The 15,033-nt window shown below is 46.6% G+C and overlaps 1 protein-coding gene across 1 annotated transcript; it reads left to right on the top strand.

Annotated features, from left to right (window-relative positions):
• The first annotated feature begins 9,662 nt into the window (after positions 1-9,662).
• Positions 9,663-13,840, top strand: LOC119448856 (uncharacterized). The gene is made up of 3 exons (XM_037712070.2): positions 9,663-10,967; positions 11,589-11,724; positions 13,677-13,840. Exons 1-3 carry the CDS (start codon positions 10,698-10,700, stop codon positions 13,838-13,840), a joined length of 570 nt encoding a protein of 189 aa, XP_037567998.2. The 5' UTR covers positions 9,663-10,697.
• Positions 13,841-15,033: the final 1,193 nt, after the last annotated feature.

The following is a 15,033-nucleotide window of genomic DNA, read 5'->3' as shown; positions in this document are numbered from 1 at the left end:
AAAACATTACGATCGTACTTCCCTGTACTGCTTCGCATGCACAGTAGATGCACAATCTCATCTTCTATGTAAAGGACGATGAAATGTGTCGATTTGCGATAATATAAACAGCCGAGAGCGAAGCTACATAGCTAAGCTGCTGCCGCCCGAAGATGTGTTGGACCAAATCTGGCAACAACAGCGCAGTGTTGCCTGCGCTCACTCCGGTGGTTGCGGTACTTTCCAGGTTATAGTGACTTTAGTCCCGATTAAGCTACAGCGGCACGCACGGCGCCGACGCGGCGTCTGCCTTGCAAGGCGGCTCAATGGCCAAGTGTGGTTTCTGCCGAGGCTCGCTGCTTCAAGGTCAATTGGCGATTCATCGGCAGACGTTATCTACTCCGAAAACGCAGCTAGTAGCTTGTTTGAAGTGCAGCATGACATGTGATTATAATAACTGCATGCCGCCAATGTGTCCATCATTTCTGTTTTTGGATATTACTGATGACGTCTGGGAAAACTAGCAATATATGAAACGATATCAATTTGTGTATGTGTGTGTGTGTGTGTCGCATGCACACAAGAGCATTTTTTCCTCCACGAGATCTGGAATAGATGGAAATGTTTACGCAGCTTCTCGTGAGAACATACGAATTATTCAGGTCATTGAATGTAAATTGCAACTCGCGTTTTCAAAATACTTTGTAATGTGAAAAATCAGCTGCTCCAAGCTGCTCCAAAATGCCAAATTGCCTGCTCCAAAGTGCTCCAAAGTGAAATTTCTTATGCTCCAAAAATTGCTCCAAATTAGAAGTCCGCAGTAGCATCACTGCAGTCACTTTCACTAGATTTTGCGCAACTCTGCACCGGACGTGGAGCAACAATATTGCTCGCATGCAACAGCGCATTCTGAAATAACATTTGTGTTTATCGAAGCCGTGAAGTTTTCAGTTTTCAATTTCTCACAACACAGACAAGATGCATGGCGAAAATAAATTTTATTGCGTACGGAAACACCGAATGACGCATAAAGCTAAAAGCAGCGCATGTCATATTGCCGTTGCGGAACAATTCAATACTGAGCATAGACAAACAATACAACAAATAAAAAAAAGCGATAAAGGTGCAAAGCAGGGGTGTGCCACTTCGCACATGATATAAAATCCTCTTAGTATCAATAAGAAGTGACCCCTGACTGTTAAAAAACACAGGCTCATATGCTCGGATGGTCGCTCAATCCTACGCAATCCTAGGGAAGTTTCCAGGCCTGCGCGTCACGTGAGGTATAGCAAACAAGTACATGAGCAGTAACCACATGCGTAAAGAACTTCTGGGCAAGTATTCAGGCCCTTCGCTTCTTGGCATTCTCTTCCTTTTAAGTGCGATAGCCATCGTTCTGTTTGCACAATTTGTTCAATAGAATAGAATATTTGTAGTGCAGTTCGTAATCAAATGTATAAGTCGCGCGTGTGGCCATTTACATACGTCGTCACCTTGTCAAACTTTCACATCTGCAGAATGCTTGAATCTTTAGGTGTCTGACGATTTGCCTCTGTTTGCACTCCTGAAAGAACTTAATGCAACGCTTCTCCACTACAAGCTTGTTCACTACAACTTGCGCATACGTGACAGTACTTGTCACGAAAGCAGTAGATAACTTTAAGCCACCGCTGTCTAATTGAGACTAGTGAATGCATGTCTGTCTCCATCTCAGCATCGCCTCTTGGCACAGTTAATCTGTCTTTGCAAGCGTCACACTTTAGGACTTTAAGTGCTGCGTGCGCACAGTAACCGTCAATATATTATTACGATACCATTTAGAGATGCTAAAGAGACGAGCCACCGCGAGAAAGACGAAGTGTGTCTGGGCTTTTGGCGCGAGCAAGATGTCGGCCTGGCGGTTTTGGTTCCAGTGTAAATATATTGTAAATAGCTTCTTTTGTGTGTGTCTTTCCACACGTAACAATATGCAATGACAGGCACCTGCACAGTTAATCCATCAATATCTGTGTTTGTCACAGTTATAGTAATGACGAGAAGTTCAGGCATGAAAAAACATGGTTTGAGGCGCCTATAATAGGCCCTGAAAATTGTCATTTATGCATATACAGTGCAGTCCACATCTAACGATACCACATATAACGATATATCGGTTATAACGATGAATCGAGCTAAGAGTATCAACTTACGCACTAGGGCTATGAGAAAAAAAAAATATAACGATATGTTATTCACCGCATATCGGATATAACGATTGTAATTTTGCTTCTGGGCGGCGTTTTTCATGCAGAATAATCGTGAAAATTGCGTTTCTACGTTGCACTTCACCGAGACGGGGCAAAAAGTTTGCCTACGCGAGTTCGTATCTGCCGCCATTACCGCGCATCGCATCCCGCCCGCGCGCCGATTATGAAAGCCACGGAGAGCATCGCAAGTTGGTGCAGCGTGTACAAGATGGCGCCAGTTGCTTTGCTCCGCTTCACCGACGGTCGCGCAAGGAGAGGGTGGAAGAAAGGCGATAAGCGAAGGCCCTCCTGTGGCGAGGGGCGCCTGTGCTCCCTGCCGCGCTCTCTCTCAACGGAAGCAGCGGCAGGTGCGCTGATTTTGCAAGATCGGGGAGAAAGCGATAAGCAAGCGGCGCCTGCGCGGCCTACACTCCCTTTACAATCTCCCTCTCTGAGCGAGCGTGGAAATGCACTGCAGAAGCAGCGGGAAGTGCGCCGACAAAGCGCAAAGCTGCGTCTCTCGAGACGAAGCTGCAAATTTTGCAAGACTCGAAGTATGAGCTCGCGCAGTGGATGATATTGGCGATTATGAAAACCGGGAGCGCCACGATCATGAAGGCTAGAAGCAGTGTCCATGTCGATCAACGGAAAAGGCGGGATTCGTGCGTCGCTATGAAACCCCCGTGGGCGAAACCAACACGGTGGTGTCCTAACTCTGGGAGCACGTCGCTACTGATGATGAAATAGGTGGTGATTCGATGGAGGACCTGCTGCTGCCTTGTTCTGCGAAGAGAACGCCGACGGGGCGATCGTTGTCACGACAGACCGCAACGTCAGTAGCAGCAGTGACGACGAGATTGACAATGGCCCGTCTTTGATACCGACCCCAAGGTTCAACCAAAGTGCAACGTCGTCGATCGAGTCGCTCATTGAATTCATGCACGCTAAATTATAGCCGCCAGTGTTCGCGCAGCAGATGGGCACGATGCACACGGCGGTTGTGAATCCAAAACTTCTGCGAAAGCAAGTGCATATTTCTATTTCAGCGTGCCTAACGATTGAGACACTATTTAGAGGAATAAATAAAAGTTTTATTTTTCACAGCCTACTTTCTACAATGTCGATTTTTTTATCTCAAGTGGCAGTTTCGGTTTCGGGACTGCAAAGGTATATTCGGCATTTTTTTTTCGGCAGTCCAGATATAGCGATGATCGGTTATAACGATCGAATTTCTCGTTTTTCTCGATATCGTTATAAGTGGACTGCACTGTATAGGCGTTAAATACTATCGTTTGGGGCATACATAGGCTCAATTCATAATTACTTCAGCAGCATATTTCGGGACAAATTTTCGACTTCTAATGAACACAGCAGACAAATCCTGTGCTTTGGGAAAGTTAGGGCCGCAATAACATGATGGAATTTGGTTTCTTGGGACACGATTCGCCTGGTTGAAAATTGTTCCTCCACTTGCGCGACCAAAAGAGCAGGGTCTGCAACCCAAAAACACAGGAGCTTCAGAGCGACGGCTGAGGTGGCAGGATATAGTGGGGTCTCTCCGCTGGGGTAGCGTAGGCGGTCGCCGTTCCGCTTACCGTTGCTGTTTATGCGATGAGATGGCTAGCAGTCCACAATTTTTTAAGGCTGTAGTGCTTGCTTTCTAAATCCAGGTCGCTAATTATGTGGAGGATAATTATATGGGCCGGTACAACGTAAAACTATTCCAATCTGTTTTTATTCCAAATAGGTCAAAATGGTTTGGCTCTACCCATTTGGGCGTGGCGCCCGCCCATATGGGGTGTACTAAAACAATTCTGGCCTATCACGTAGGGCTAATGGCAGATTTGGAAGAAAAACAGATTGGAATAGTTTTACATTGTACCGACCATGGTCACATTCAACTATTTATTGTAATAGGTATACATGACTGCGTGGCAGAAGCCTATGAGTGCATTTGTTCCCCTCAGAAGCGTCTGGTCTGCTCTTTGCGTCCACATCTAACATAATCTAATGTTTATTTTATCCACGCCCCCTGGCTGCATACCGGGGCCGCTTGTGGTTGCCAGATGCCAGGGGTGAAACCGAAACTCGGTGACCTTTGTGCTCCCACATGGCGCATGGCGGGCACTGTTTACGGTAGCTGGTATATTTTTGTCATCTGGTAAATGGCCACAGGCTTCAAAGCTTTGCACTTTAAGAGCTCCAAATGGCCTAAATTATTCTAGAGTTTTCCACTAGGGCAGCCCTCAAAGCCCACTGTGCTGCTTTGCGGCACCAATCCCAATCAACCAACCAATAGCATTGAGGAACACATGCAATTTCTGAACTGCTAAACACATGTGATCCCTTGGGCTGTGGTTTGGTGAGCATAAGAATGTTTTGCAAATAGCGCAGAATATAGTTATGCATTAAGTTTGACAGGTTTTGCTACTTCAGACAGAAACATTGCAGTGAAGAACAGTAAGGACGAGAACATGCTGAACGGACAGCATACGTAACACAACGTACGTCACATTGGTAAAGTGCCCCTTCTCTTAAAAAGATGCACTTTTGCTTCCTACTCACACGTCCTGAAATGTTAACAGTAGGAATTTCTGCTTACATGAAAAATTTTAATGTTGCATCAATCTTCCCCCACGACGACTCTAACGTGTCTTTGTAGAAATTCAGACCATGCAAAGCACGGTCCCTAAACAGCTGAAATGCAAGGGTCACTCGCGTTTTTTCAAAGCCATTCAGCTGCAGGCGTACCAGTGTGAGACCGGGCATCACCTTCAAAGTGATGTTGCCGCTGTCAGTGTTGAACACCTTCCTCAAAGGCTGGATGGAAACCTGTAATTATAGTCGTAAGAGTTTAATGTGTACTCACTGGTTCAGTGAAACTTAACAAATTTAATCTGCAGGTGATTATAAGCTATCGACATGACATTGAACAGACATTATCAGGGCAGTAGTTCGTAGCAAACCCAATTTAAGTGGTACTTCTTAGGAAGACAAAATACCATCCCATTCGGAGTGTTCAGCGGGTGGCTAAGCAACATATTCCCGACACACTTCATTAAGTGCGAAAAGTGTGACATAAAATGCAGGTGACGAGCAGGATCTACAGGGTGCTCAGACTTTCAGGTGACCTTTCCTGACTCCGCAATAATCCCCAAGGTCTTTCACATGCGACGGTTCCATGAGGCACCATCACATGTATTGAAATCGACAAAAAGTCCACTGGCTTCAGCAAGTACTGTTGCTTTTATTAATGTTTTAGCTAGGAGCTCCACTTTTGCATTTCGTCAAGTGGCAAAGCAACCTGTTATTTGAGTTCATTTCCCAGTGAAGGGTACAAACATCACCATCCTATGGCAGCAGGGAATGATCTCCTGTCTTGTGGTTTTAAAAGAGCCCACATCAACAAATCTGTCAATATGCCCTTGACAACTTCACATTCAGGTGCTCTGACAGTTTGAGTTCGACTATGAGCCCCTCTACACCTGCTAAAAGTGCTCATGTGTCTTTTTTGCTTCAGTTTTCTCAGTATTTTAGTGCTGAAACCAAAACCACTCTTGTGTTACTTGAAGCTGTACATCAGTGGGCTCTTGCTCGGTAGGGAGAAAATATTGTGCTTACACAAATGTTCATAGAATTTTGCGCTTATCTTCATAAGGATGCATTCTGAGATCCAATCTTTCGAGTACACATTACCCTTTGCACGTTTCTTGTTGGCAGCCAAGAAGCACCGTCAGACATACACTTGCTGTTCAAAAAATAGCAGTCTATTCCTGTAAAACTTTGTCGGGCTTTAGGGAATTCGTCTATGCATTTGCCTGCATTTTCTTCAGCCGGTCTTTTAACTGAGCAGCTTGGAGTTTTAACTGCTGCTGAGAGTGTAGCAGTGGTGGTTCACGTAGAGTTAAGGGGAGGCACTGGTGTTTCGAATTTTTTATTGCGATAGCAATTATATGGACACTCCAAAGCAGATTTCTGCCGTCGTCGTCGTCGTCGCCATCGCCGTTGCCGTGAGGTTCCGTATGACGTCAGTGGAGATGAAATCGTCGCCGCGCGCCGAACGCTGTATGTGCAAGTGAAAGGGCGCGAGGGACGCGTGCTTTCACGGGGAGTGAACGCACGGCGAAGAACAAACGCGCGTTCTGCGCCGTGCTCCCTTAAGGGCTGCAGAAGTAGGCGTCTCTTTCCACCGTTACAATCACCATATATGTAGAACAAACGCGCCTTCGTCTGACGTTCGAAAGGCCATGGCGGGGAGGGGAAGGGAGGCGACGTTTAGCTGCGGCACTAAGTGCCTATTTATCAGACGCTCCGGCAACAGTCACCAACGCCGCACGCATTTTGTGCGAACGCGGGCAAAACGCCGATGGCGTCGACAACAGTTCTGCGTGTTGCCGGTGCTGCTGCATGTCCAAGGTTATACACCTGATAAAGCTACTATCATTACTCCGCATAGCTCTCTACAAATTTGCTATCGCAATTGATGCTTCGCCTTTCAGGTGAAACTGCGACAACTTTTTTTGTTTTAATTTTTGTCATATACAAATAAAATTTTCAGGCAAGGTATACTTTAGCCTGCTAGAAGCATACAGTCAAACACGGATATATCGAACTCTGAAGGGATCGTGAATTCATTCGATATATTAAAAAAATGTTGCAGTTTCACCCGAAAGGCGAAGCATCGATTGCGGTAGCAAATTAGTAGGGATAGTGGTTTTATCGGCTGCATAAACTTGGACACATTCGCTTACTAACTGAATTAACAATCGTGGTGTCAGCGCGCACAAGCAAACATGAATAGATCACACTGAATGACCACAGACAACGACTGTCAAAACGCTGGCAGCAAGCGCAGCCACCGCAGCGGGCGAAGGCTCGCACGGTCTATCGCTTCAACGGAAACTGAGCGGCGAATGCACAGCGCATACAAAGGTCAGAACCGTGTGGAGATAGACGGTGCGGGCGACCGCCAACGCCGGGCAACGTGCAGAGGAGTTGTGCAGAGGAGAAGTTGTTGGCAGAGGAGAAGCTGCCCCCCCCTCCCTCCCATGCTGCCTTCCCGCTTTCTTGCTTTCGCGTGAGATATTGAGTGGCCAGTTCCCCTTACGCCCGTTGCAAGATACGCCTTTGGTGCCGGAGCACAGTGTCGCCCCGCCTCCCTCCCTCCCATACCCCCACGACCTTTTGCGCGACGGTCGCGTTTGCTTTCCGCCGTGCGTTCGCTCTCTGTGATAGCGTGCGGGGGAGTTTGCCCTCCGTGATAGCGCGCGTCCCCCGCGTGCATACGGCGCGCGGCGACGATTTTATCGCCCTTGGAATCTATACGGAACCTCACGCCGACAGCAGAAATCCGGTTGAAGTGTCCATATAATTGAATAAAATTCGATATACAAAAATACAGGCCCTGAGACTTTACTTGTGGCGGACGATGACCTACCAATCGGCGCATTCAAAAATGACAACTAATTCCGCACACATGACGCAACATAATGCTTTAGTTGCATGAAAAAAATGGCTCCTGTTGTCCTGCTTCTTCGCCTTGGAAATGACTTTCAGCTTTGTCACAAAGTCCAGGTTCTTGCGCTTCTTGATGCTGCTTGTGTTTGCTGCGGCCATTGCTTCCGCATCAGCCCACCACAATCCAGCCACACGTGTCGTGAGACGCGTACACGACGCATACAGAACTCGAAAATTCCAGCAGTCCGCTGCGCCTTCACACACTAACACCACACAAAACAATCATGCGCATGAAACACAAGAATGCGCACAAAAAACAAGAATATGAACAGCCTCCGCCAACAAATCGCTCGCGATGGCCACCTATGAGGGCGAGAGCGATGTACGAAAGGCGCGCTGTGGTTGGCTGAGAACTCGTGAAAAAGCAACGACAACAAAAAAAAAAGGCAAAAGGAGGAGGCCGCCGGAGCCTTTGTTCCTGCACTCTTACCTTTTCCGAGCCGATCACTATGGTTACGCGGGGGAAGAATGGGAGACAGAAGGAGAGAGAAGAAAAAAAGCTGTTCCGCAAGTCAGAGAACGTGCACAGTGGGAGTACAGACCGAGCCTCCCTCCCTCTCGCTCTCACATTTTCTGAGCGTTTCGAGTTTCGGCGGAGGCGCAGTGCCGCAAAGGGACGAAGCTCGCGGGTGCAGCGAGTGTCGAGCTCGCGCGGCATTCTATATATCCACTGGTGGGTAAAAATACCATTCGATATAAATGTACGAATTTCTATACCTTTACACAGTATTTTCAAGGGGATAATTTACGTGTTTGATACAGACAATAATTCGATATATCTGTGTTCGACTGTATGTGCAATTTTTTTTCCTATTTGAAGTCGTTTTTGATATTTAATACCTTCTGAAAAATCGATTTGCCCAACTTTTCAACAATTTTACCACTGAATATCGGGGAAAAATTTGTACATACAGTCGAACCCACTTTTAATGATACTGGTTTTAACAATATATTGATTATAACAATGAGAAGCTGTTGCACCATCACCTTTTGTATGTTTTCTATGGTGAAATAACCCGCTTATTACAATACCCCCATGCCGCATTATTGGTTATGACGATGAAGTCTGGCTACGGGGTGTCGTGCCAAAAGGTAATGGAATGCAAACTCCTTGAAAAGAAAAAAGAAATTTGAGCCGTTGCACGTGCGCGTGCACACTGTTTTCCATCCTTCTCCGCATCGCTAGCCTCGCGCGCCTGTCCTGTTGCCCTTCCACCCCTCCGAACACGAACAGGCTGCGCCCAAGCTCTGCACACATAGCTCTGCGCCACACCACCCTCCGAAACACGATTGGACTGCGCCAACTGCGCTGATAGTGCTGGGCTGGTGGAGCGACGCAATAGAGTCACAATAAGCGTCGCCCAAAACGCCGTTAACGTCCATCGAAATGCAGCGACGGCGTTTGCATCGCCATAGTTTTGGAAAATCGTACTGGAATAAAAGCAACGCCGGAACGCTTCGTGCCTATTTGTCCCTTTAAAGCCTTTATTCTTGCGATAAGAGCGCGCAGGAAGCAGAGTTAAACAGTTAGAGTCAACGCAATCAGCAGCCGGATGGAGAAACGTGTTGGGGAGGTGCACTGGGCCTCCCCGCCATTGTAGTTTTCTCAGAACAGCTCTGCCATTCCCCTATTGTTTTCTTTTTTCTTGCAACCCGCTTATAACAATTATCGGTTATAACAATGGAATTTTCGTGGCACTCGAATATTGTTATAAGTGGATTCGACTGTATTCTAGAACAATTAGAGATCACAATTAGACCATCACTGTATCTTTAGCTCTATTGTTACAAAAGTTATTGCCATATCTAATATGGTGGTTATGAAGCTCAGAATTCTGATCTGTTGTATTGCCACATAAAAAATTCCAACATAAGGTATATCATATTTTATTAGTTTTATTGTCTGTAGAAAGCTTTTGAATGCAACAAGAATAATTGAAATCGGACTATTACATCAAAAGGTACTGAGGGCAGTGTCATAGGAGAAATGCAGCTTTTGAGAAAATGCAAAAAGAACTTCCAGGACATGATCTAGGTTTATTAGCAATTAACGAAATTCAAGTTCACCTTGCACTAGAAGCCACCAAGCACATAATCACCATCGCTCTCTTTCGTGCGCCTCTTCTTTATGGAATGCATAAACTTTTCTGCTGTGGCGTGCTTCTTGTCAGACGCCACTAGCCAGTGTTGGTCTTTTTCAGCACGTCTTTGAACTGCTGTGCTGCCTTGGCTCAAGTGTGGCTCCTTCAAGATGGCCTCAGAGGCATGTTTCTTCCCAGCATTAACCCTGGTGATTGCTTCAGCAACAGAAGTTTCCACTGTGAAATGCAGGGCATGTTTGCTTTTAGGCACAAGCGACCAGGGGTGCGATTTTGTACGCGTTCCAAAATGGAACGGAGGCGTTCCGTTCCATCGAGCCGCACACGATTGGTCAATTTGAACCGTGACGAACGCCATGACGTCAATTGTGACGTGAACCGTGACGTCTTGTTGCTGTCAATCATTCCGTGTCGTCTGCTAACGGACGAACGCAACGGAACGGTTGCCGAGTCCGTCCGTTTCGATAGAACGGATTAGAACGGCTGCCAGACGACTTGGATTGGATTAAAACGTAAGCGCTTGGGACAGTTAGCTTCTTTCGTATCCGGTTCAATCCAAATCGGGAATCCCAACAGTTGGAGAAAATGGCGTTTTCTTTCTCTGCCGTGTCTTTTCGTGTCGCCTGTGCGGCTGCTGCAGTCGCGCAGAGACGATGCCGACGTAGATGATGCATTTAAAGAGTTGACGGAGGAAGAGTTCCGGCAATATTTTCGTCTGTCCAAACGAACAGTGCGTCGCTTGTGCGACGAGCTTGACTCCATCATTGGATGCCAGCGAGCCAGTGGCCTTTCCACAGAAAGGAAGGTGTTGTGCGCGCTGCGATTTTTCGGCACTGGAAGCTTCCGGAGGAGCGTTGGTCGCGAGGAGCAAATAGGCATGGCGCAGCCGGCCGCGAGCAACACCATCCAGGAGGTGACGGAGGCCATCATTTCCGTGTCTGCCCGGAGAAAGTTGGTGGACTTTTCATTGACACCGGCTGCCAAGGATGAGGCAAAGGAGGCGTTTGCGCGACGCGGTGCCATTCCAGGCGTGCTAGCGTGCGTCGACGGCACGTTGATCGCCGTTATGAAGCCAGAGGGACTCAGCCCGGCCGACACGGCGAGCTTCATGTCGAGAAAGGGTTATTACGCCCTCAACGTCATAGTCGTAAGTACCGTTGGAATGTTTTACTTCAAACTGTAGTCGCCATTTTTACTCGCCCATAGTAGCAATTGTTCAGTTTAATGCCCAAGCTGGCATAACTAGTAATGTAACGATTAAAAGAGGACATGCGGGGAACTGTGTACGAGCTCGTTGAAGTCTGACATGTCAGCGGTAATGATGAGTGCCATGTGTTTCTGTGCATGAGCCGTTTGCCGTACCAAAATTGTGTTTTCGTTCTGGCGTGCATACACAATGGAGTTGTGCATTTTGGAGGTATTTAGGAACATGGGCAGCAGTCGTAGCAAAAATCGATACACTATAGGGAAGATACGATGGAAGCATTTTGAACAGGGAAGTACTTACAACCATTGCATGGGCTGGATTTGGCGTGTATGGATGTTCTTGCGCAATTTCGTGCCCCAAGTTTTCATTTAGCGATCACTTAGTGCAAACCATAGGCGTGCGCACAAAGGGCACCAAATGCGAAACCCTGTGCACGCCTATGAGTGAAACAGTGTAGCTGCTTATACCAGCGTAAATGTATGTATTGTTTTCTGCATATGAATGGCTAAAAGGGATTTTGAGCATATCTGCAGCGCTATTTTGTATTGCTCCTCATTGCAGGTGTGCAACTCGGAACTTTGCATCCTTGTTGTGGACCTCCGGCTCCCTGATTCGGGCCACGACTCTTGGATGTGGCAGCATAATCCACTGTGTACGCGCCTCGCCACACAACTGCAGCCTGGCGAGTCTCTGCTTGGTAAGTATTCGTAATGTGTACCCCTAACTAGGGCAGAGCACTTTAGTTGGTAACAACTTTGTTGATAGTCACAGGAATATTGATGTCACAGGAATGGTGAGCTTTCATAACACATACATAATTTATTTATACAAATTGCAATGCCCCTAGGCTATCACAAGGCTGTGTTTGTACAGTGGAAAATACATTAAAGAACTTGTATACACACCAAGTACCCCTCCATACGGATGGTCAATGTTTCCAAATCAAAACATCCGACAGATTATGATAATTTAAACACAAACGAAGTAAAGTTATACAAAAATCCTTCAAAAAGAATGCCACAGCCGTGGACTCGGAAACAATTGTACCCTCTTCACTGTGCAAGAGGCTCCAAGGTTTGCATAAACCTCGGACACTCTTGCACAGGTTTGCATAATTTTCATAAAACACACCAGAATGATCACAACCGCCACATCCTGTGCATTCGGGCGCTCGGTGTACATTAGTAGGAACGATGCAATATGCTTGCTAGCCACCTCTTGTGCTAGGTGTATGAAAACTTCCATGCAAGCATGAATACGCAGACGAGGCAAGCAAGTAAAGCGTAATGAATGCGGATTCAACCACAAAAGAAAAAATCTAGCACTGAGTGTTGTGACATTATACTCGTCACATCATGTCTAAATGGGTAGACGTAAATTAACGTGAAAGCACAAAAAATACAAAGGTCAACTTTATTACATGGTATGACGACAAGTACAGAGGCCAACACACATCTCTAGAACGCGCAAATCATGTTTGCAGGACTGCGCTGGCGAATCTGATGACGACATGTGGCACAAAATCTGCTGTATGTGAGCTTGCGTGACTAAATGTACAGTTCCCAGTGATTTTTATCGACCTGGTGGTCGGCTTAAGCTTAGGTGGCTACTTTGGCCCTCGCAAGTGTGTTCTAGACATGAGTGTTGACCTCTGTACATCGTGAACCTTGTACATACAGCATGCTACACGTAGCAAAGCATGTGAGAACATTGCAACATGAGCATCACACAATTCGTATTCACCACGGCAAATAAAACTTGCAGTTACATTTAAGTGACCTTGCAAGAAAGTATGACTTTGACAGGTATGTCCATTCCCTTCTCAGTGTTATGAGTCACTGACCAGAAGCATTCATTTTTCGACAGCAATTGCAGTGTGATGCTAAAGAACAGGTGAATCATAATTGTAGAAAGGTGAGTGCACTTGCCAGCTGTGATGAAACATAAATTACATACAACATGAATAATTAGCTCTGCAATCTCACAGCACCCAGAACGTGTTACACTTAAAACTTATTCTTGCTCACTTGGAACGAAAACTAGAGGAAACCAATCACCGGCGTGGTGCAATGATGATGGCCATTTTCATTTGTGAAACTATGCAACTTGCAGAGTGACTAGTTTGGTGCTCTGAAAAAAGACCACATTGTAGTTGTACCTTAGCATCACTGTGCCGAAATGAAAATATCACAGTGCAAACACTATGCGGTAACGCTTCATAATGAGTGCAGTAAGCTACAAAACATAGTGAAGCAATATAAATATCACAGTACAAAACCCATACACAGAAATCGACAACTACTTGTAATGATTCCAGTGTCTTCGAAATGTGTAAATAAAAGAAAGCACGCTGGCGTTGCAGCTGGATTAGTATAAATAGAAAGAGGAAAATACTACGATACAAAAATGGGTGCACGCATTACACCTTTCGTCCAAAAAATCCTCCTGCATTACTCATACAAGGCAACAATGAAACTTAAACAGTAAAACTCAAAATGAAGCAACAATAAGTGCATAAAATGAAAGTGAAGATATAAAACTCAAAGAACAATAAATAAGCAAGATAAATTGAACTCATAAAACAATGACTAAAATGAAATTGAATAGGTGAAAATAAACAATAAATTAATTCCTCCTTTCTTGTTGCAGGTGGCCAGCTACGACTAGTGCCAGGGAGCGCACCTTCTCCAGTATGCTCTCCTGAGCCGCTGCCGTCCTCTCTGCCGCGATGGCGAGCCGAGTGGTGGATTGTTCGATCCTTCGCAGCACCTGAAATGTATAATTGTGGTGGAATTGTTCATATGAGTTGCTGATTACTCGCAACCAGCTCATCGCTGGAAGCTGTTGTTGTCAAGAATTGCAACGTGCACAACAATTGCCCACCTCCCTCGCTGTAGCCACTGTAGTGTCTATCCTCCTAACACATCACATATCCTATGGCAATGCCATCCAAAACTACCCCCCTTACCCAAACCTTTATCCTCCATCTACCCCTTCCTCCGAGTGGCTGACCGCCGCAACCACCCTTCACGACCAACGATTCCTTGGGGACTTCATCGGCCTAGCGCTGAAGCATGCCGCAAGCGACGCCCTGGACTCAGGGCACTGATGCATTTTTATCGCAGAATAAAAAAAGTGATCTCTCTCTCTCTCTCTCTGTTGAAGAGCCACTGGCCTGATGGCATCCTTTGGCAGTGTCACGCGTCATGTACAAGCTATGCCCTCTTCGTTTGGGCAGACAAGGACCTGTTGGAACTACTTTTCAGTCATCTACTCAAATTCATCTCTTACCACCAAACAACCCTTTTCAGGGCCAACCAACCTTTTGCCCGGCTGTTGATCGTTGGCAAGATAGGACACCGAGTCCTTAATAAAACGCATATTTCTTATTTACATCAAAAGTTGGCTTGTTTTCCAGATTCATGATTCACTTATGACAACAGAGCATAAATAATATTTATGTCCTTCACGTAAAATGACACCGAAGGATCTGCCAACCTAAAGCTTCCGACGCTATTTTCCTGTTCACCAACAGTGTCGCGTTCTGATAAAGGTACCACTTACAGATAATGGCAAACTCTAAGTCGGCACCGTTCAGGAACGCATGATATTACTCCGGCAGTGTGCTTACCTCTTGGTAGGGTAGGCCGGTGACGCCACGGAAGCGGACCGCGCCCGTCAGCTGGAGCACTCGGCCCCGGAAGCCGGGTGCGCGACCCCCTCCAGTGCTTCTGAAAATACACACCAATGTCGAAGGACAAATCGCCCGGACCATTCGACGGTCACTCACATTTGCTCTTGGGCTATAGCGGTAGCATCGCGGCGGGCCTCATAGCCCTGCTGCTTCCTCCACTGGTCGACCGTTTTCACAACGGGCCCTCCCGCGTTCAGCACGTCGGCCAGCTGCTGCCACAGCCGTCGTTGGTCGACAAGGCTGAATCCCGGCCCCAGCTCGCTGGATCTTAAAGCCAGCTGGAGATACGGCTCCATAAAAGCGAGCACCGTC

Source organism: Dermacentor silvarum, chromosome 1 (assembly GCF_013339745.2).
Source record: "Dermacentor silvarum isolate Dsil-2018 chromosome 1, BIME_Dsil_1.4, whole genome shotgun sequence".
Classification (NCBI taxonomy): Eukaryota; Metazoa; Arthropoda; class Arachnida; order Ixodida; family Ixodidae; genus Dermacentor; species Dermacentor silvarum.
This window is presented reverse-complemented; position numbering and strand designations above follow the sequence as displayed.

Excerpts from the sequence above, each read along its gene's own strand:
- LOC119448856 (XM_037712070.2), top strand. The coding sequence starts at position 10,698 with ATGGCGCAGCCGGCCGCGAGCAACACCATCCAGGAGGTGACGGAGGCC. Across the intron at positions 10,968-11,588 it reads ACGCCCTCAACGTCATAGTC|GTGTGCAACTCGGAACTTTG; the intron begins GTAAGTACCGTT and ends TCCTCATTGCAG. Across the intron at positions 11,725-13,676 it reads GCCTGGCGAGTCTCTGCTTG|GTGGCCAGCTACGACTAGTG; the intron begins GTAAGTATTCGT and ends TTCTTGTTGCAG.